The sequence below is a fragment of the Dendrobium catenatum genome, unplaced genomic scaffold, assembly GCF_001605985.2.
Source record: "Dendrobium catenatum unplaced genomic scaffold, ASM160598v2 fragScaff_scaffold_1583, whole genome shotgun sequence".
NCBI classification, from domain to species: Eukaryota; Viridiplantae; Streptophyta; class Magnoliopsida; order Asparagales; family Orchidaceae; genus Dendrobium; species Dendrobium catenatum.
In genome coordinates this window covers 129597-135037 of record NW_021320045.1, presented here as the reverse complement: position 1 = coordinate 135037, position 5441 = coordinate 129597, and the positions used below count along the sequence as shown (strand labels likewise).

General features: G+C 39.4%; 1 protein-coding gene across 1 annotated transcript; it reads left to right on the top strand.

Annotated features, from left to right (window-relative positions):
- LOC110107842 (LRR receptor-like serine/threonine-protein kinase RPK2) lies at positions 1 to 4908 on the top strand. The gene is made up of 3 exons (XM_020838260.2): positions 1 to 3919; positions 4253 to 4329; positions 4417 to 4908. Exon 1 carries the CDS (start codon positions 681 to 683, stop codon positions 3840 to 3842), a length of 3162 nt encoding a protein of 1053 aa, XP_020693919.1. The 5' UTR covers positions 1 to 680; the 3' UTR covers positions 3843 to 3919; positions 4253 to 4329; positions 4417 to 4908.
- Positions 4909 to 5441: the final 533 nt, after the last annotated feature.

Genomic DNA, 5441 nt, shown 5'->3' with positions numbered 1-5441 from the left:
ATAAAATTAAATCATCCAGATTATTGAAATACACACCCTTAAATTACTATATAAATCCTAATAATAGTTATCATAAACTCCCTAAGTTCCCAACAATATATGCATCTACTGAATGCTAAATGACAATATATCCTTAAGATGACCATTGCTTTGTCTCTTAAGCGCTAATGATCCAAACAGTACTAAATTTAAAAAGACCCCATCTTTCACATAACACCACACCCGTCTCTGTTTTGGCTAATTTTTTATTAAACGTAATTGAGATTTTTAATTGGTTACGGCCGGCAGGTTGTCTTGATCTTCCTCCTGGTGGCCCCCGCGGAGCATCTTACCGTTCCCTCGGTTTTCTGGCTGAGCTTTATTAAAATTTTTAAAAAATAATAAGATCATTATTTAAAAGTACTCGAGCACAATTTTAAATATTCGGAGTCCCGTCTTCTTCCTTTCGTGTCCTCGTCGTTGCTTCCCTGTTTTGTAACTCCCACTGAATCTTCTTCGATAAGGTTGGCCGCAGCGGTGAACTCTTCCGACCGGTGGCTTGTTCGTTTACGATTATTTACGGCAAAGGAGCCGTTTTTCTTACACAGAAAGGCTGCCGGCTATGGGTTATTCTTGGTGGATGAAAAAGTAGTTAGCTTTGTGGAAGCGCGCGGCCGTCTGCTCTTCCCTTTCCGCCGGCAATGGGGTTCCTCTTCGTACTAAATTTTCTTGTTTTGGTCTGTCTTGTGTTATTATTTTCATCAATGGCGGCGGCGTTGGACGCGGCGGCCGGGGATGAGGCTGCCCTCCTGGCATTTAAGAGCTCCGTCACCTTTGATCCCTCTGAAATCCTTTCTGGATGGGATCCGGCGGTGAGTAACCAGTGCGCGTGGTATGGAGTTACTTGTGACGTGACTTCCGGCAGAGTCACTGGCCTCGATCTCGCCGGCACAAAGGCATCGCCGCTTGCTGGAATGCTGAACTCCGACATCGGGAATCTTACCGAGCTCAGGTTCCTCTCCCTATCTTACAATTTATTTTCCGGTGAGATTCCTGCCGCGGCGATTGGCGCGCTTCGGCAACTAGAGCTTCTGGATCTCCGCGGCAACAATTTCTCTGGGCGGATCCCCGATCAGATAGCTAACTTGCCGTCCCTTGGTGTTCTTAATCTCTCCCATAACTCACTTCAAGGCCCCATTCCTGACGGCTTAATCGGACTGGCGCCACTAAAATCTTTGGATTTGTCGTTTAATCGTCTTTCGGGAAGGATAAATGTTAGTCCCATTGGAGATTGCAAGTCGCTGAATCACCTTAAACTTTCAGGCAATCTTTTCGTTGGTGCAATTCCTCCAGATATTGGGAAATGCTCCAATATCCAAACTTTGCTTCTTGATGGCAATATTTTCGAAGGGAGCATTCCGGCGAACTTAGGCAGGATAACCGAGCTTCGAGTACTGGATATTTCCATGAACAGCCTCACTGATAGGATTCCAAACGAGCTCGGTAACTGCCACCAGCTTTCAGTTCTAGTCCTGACCAATTTGATTAGCTACTCCATTACTGGTAGCTCTCCACAGCTCTACTTGAGTACCACTGAGGAGTTTAACGCCTTCATTGGGGCTATCCCACCTGAAATTTTCTCAATTCCGAGCCTGGAGATTCTCTGGACTCCAAGAGCAAACCTTGATGGAAGGTTACCTGGTTTTCGAAACAGTGCATGCAATCTGAGGATTCTTAACCTTGGGCAAAACTACATAGCTGGTGGTGTACCAGAGTGGCTTGGCTTGTGTGGGAATCTTACTTACTTGGATCTGAGCTTGAACAATCTCCAGGGTCCAGTTCCTGCAGCTTTAAGTGTGCCGTGCATGGCCTATTTTAATGTCAGTCAAAACACTCTTTCGGGATCTCTTGCTGGATTGTCTGGCAAGATTTGCACAAAAAATATGTTCTCTGAAACTCTACTTGGGAGCCAGGAAGACGATGATCTTTTGAAAATTTACTACAAAAATCTTCTTCATAGTGCTGAAGAAGCTAATCCATTTGGATTAGTGTTTGATGGTGATTTTCTGATTCTCCATGACTTCAGTTCCAATGATTTCAGTGACTCGATGCCTTATTTTCTTCTACCAGCTAATGAGAATTTCTCATATGGCTTGTTATTGAGTAATAATAGGTTCAACGGTTCCCTTCCTGAGAATTTATGGAAATCATGTACTGGTTTAAGAGGCTTTGCAATCAACTTGAGTAGCAATCAGGTATCAGGGGAGATCGGGATGCTCCAAAATTGCTTGCAAATTAAGATCTTTGAAGCAGCAAATAATAATTTAAGTGGCTCATTTCCTTCTGATATCGGCAATTTGCTCTCCCTCTTGTATATTGACTTAAGAAGGAACAATCTGAATGGTACCGTTACAAATCAGTTGGGAACATTGAAGCATGTGGAAGTTATTCTCTTAGGTGGTAATTATTTATCAGGAACAATCCCGGTTCAGCTTGGGGAACTAACGTCTCTTAAACTCTTGGATTTGTCAAGGAATTCTCTATCTGGTTCTATCCCTTCAAGCTTAGCTGATGCCTCTAACCTTGAAATGCTTTTACTTGATCATAACTACCTTTCAGGCAATATACCTCCATCTTTTTCAAATCTATCAAGACTTGCAATGCTAAATGTTTCTTTCAACAACCTCTCTGGTGAAATTCCACATCTTGTGCATGTCACTGATTGCAAACTCTTCCAAGGAAACCAATTCTTGGAGCCATGCTTATATTTGAACACCAACCCTCCAGGACTTGCTTCGAAAAATTACACGGCAAGCTCGAATGGCCGAATTAGCAAGTTCAAGCCCTTCATGGTAGCATCTATTGCTTCTGCGACCGCCGTCGTTTTCATTCTGGCGCTGCTGATCATTTTTCTGATAACTTGGAGAAAGAGATTTATAAATCCAAGTATAGGAAGTAAAGTTGTTGTGACCTTTACTGAAACTCCTTCTGAGTTAACTTGTAGTAACGTTCTAAGAGCTACTGGTAATTTCAGCGTCCAAAGCTTGATAGGAACTGGTGGGTTTGGGGCCACTTACAAGGCAGAGTTGCTCCCTGGTTACTTGGTAGCTGTAAAGAGGCTCTACATAGGAAAATTTCAGGGTCTCCAGCAGTTTGATACTGAAATTAGAACATTGGGAAGGATTCGACACAAAAACCTAGTGACACTAATAGGTTACCACAGGGGAGAAAGAGACACATTCCTCATTTACAATTATCTCTCTGGTGGAAACCTTGAAACTTTTATTCAGAATATGCCTCAGCTTGATATCCAATGGCCAGTGATTCACAAGATAGCTCTAGATCTTGCACAAGCAATTTCATATCTTCACTACTCTTGTGCACCTAGAATAGTTCATAGAGATATCAAGCCTAGTAACATTTTACTAGACGAGAAACTAAATGCTTATCTCTCTGATTTTGGGCTAGCAAGATTATTAGAAGTGTCGCAAACTCATGCGACAACTAATGTGGCAGGTACCTTTGGATATGTTGCTCCTGAGTATGCCACAACATGTAAAGTATCAGATAAGGCTGATGTTTATAGCTTTGGTGTTGTACTGCTGGAGTTGTTGTCAGGGAAGAGATCTCTTGATCCAGCATTCTGGGATTTTGGAGATGGCTTCAACATTGTTGCTTGGGGAAGGTTGTTGATCCAGGAAGAACGCTCTGTCGAGCTCTTCTCTCCTTCTCTCTTGGAGGCGGGACCGATGGATAAGCTTGTCGGAATTTTGAGACTTGCACTAGCTTGCACTGTTGAATCTCTTTCCATAAGACCATCTATGAAACAGGTTGTGGAGATCCTTAAAAAATTGAAGAATTAGCTTGTTCTTCCAATCCTAGCTTTTGCAAATTCATTTAAGAGGGCCACAAGAATGTGGCATTATGCAGCAGCTAATAGGTAAAACTATATAATTGTTTTTCAAGTCTTTTATTCCTCTTGTTCTACCAGTCAATTTGCTTCTTGGTGATGTTAGTTTTGAGTTAAGCTTTGATCTACATTCCTAACAATTCTACCAACGAAGTCTATCATTTCCTTTGGTAATTTGAGGCTGATTTTAACTTTTTAGCTGGTTCTTGTTCTATGATAATTTACTCATGTTTATACGTTTAATGGAAAATTTAACGTTTGCTTATACCATGTAATAAATTCAGCTTGTGGATATGATTAATTTTTTAATAATAAACTTTAGAACATTGTTTCAATCATAATTTGTGTTATTTTTCTGTGTAGCCAATTGGAACTATGAACCCTAAGAGTTGAAGATCACTCCCCCATTTTTTCATCACAGATGAAAATCACTTGTTCATGTAAGGTTCCAGCATTCCTACTTCTTCGGCTGCATTACTTATTATTATGAACATGAAGAGTTTATTTCTATACCTCTTCTCCTACAGCTAACTTTCATCCCCAAGCAGCTGCCAGCATATGAAATCCGAGCAAGAGATCAGTAATAAGCACTGAAATATATGAAGAGATCGCAAGGCACTTGTAATTACTTATTTCCAAGCAATTTGTTCCGTCTTTCCATGTCTAAGTTTGGGCGAAATTATTACATGTGATCATCGGATCATCTGAAGGCGAATCAGGATATGCCATGTCACAAAGTATATAGCATCCGTACACAACAAAATGGTAGTGGTACATCCTGATTTGCCTCTGAACGACTTCCAGTGACCGCACGAAATAATTTCTCCAAATTTGAACAGGTTACCTTCATTCTTATTGTAATTTAATAAATTGGCGTTCAGTTATTTGTAAAGCTAATTAAGGGTCTTTTTTGACCGTTGAGTTCCAGGAAGAAAATCGCAATTCTTCAGTCCATTAAACTTAGATATTTTATTGTTCAAAATTATTGATTGGCTTTAATTCCATTATAATTAATTACATACATGATTTGAAGTTTTTTAATTATTATTTAATCATCAATGAAATTAATAAAGGTTTATATATTTTCAAATAATTTGTAATAAACCACTTGGGTTCTCAATTATATGTTGTATTCATAGTATTGGCGAAACATTTGAATAATTTAAAATATTTATAAGTTTTTATAAATTTTTCATTACTTTTATAGTTTTTAATATAATTGATCAATAATTAAATTATCGTGAAAATAATTAAGGTAAGATCGTATTGAGGACACTAAAGACTATTCTGGTTCAAGGAATCCTAAATAATAATAGCAATGTGGTGAGGATAACACCGCATAACATACCTTAGCCCGACATGGACAACAGTGTAAAACTAATTTATTTATTTATTTTTATCAATCATCGCTCATTTGACGTTTCCTGAGTTCGCTGAAAAAGACATCTCATTCCAACGGCTATGAAAACAATGTTGTGAAAATACAACTGAAATAGTTTTAGAATCAAAGCATAATTAATACAAAGAATATGATGATTTATGTGGTACGATG

Coding starts and splice junctions, on each gene's coding strand:
- LOC110107842 (XM_020838260.2), top strand. CDS start 681: ATGGGGTTCCTCTTCGTACTAAATTTTCTTGTTTTGGTCTGTCTTGTG.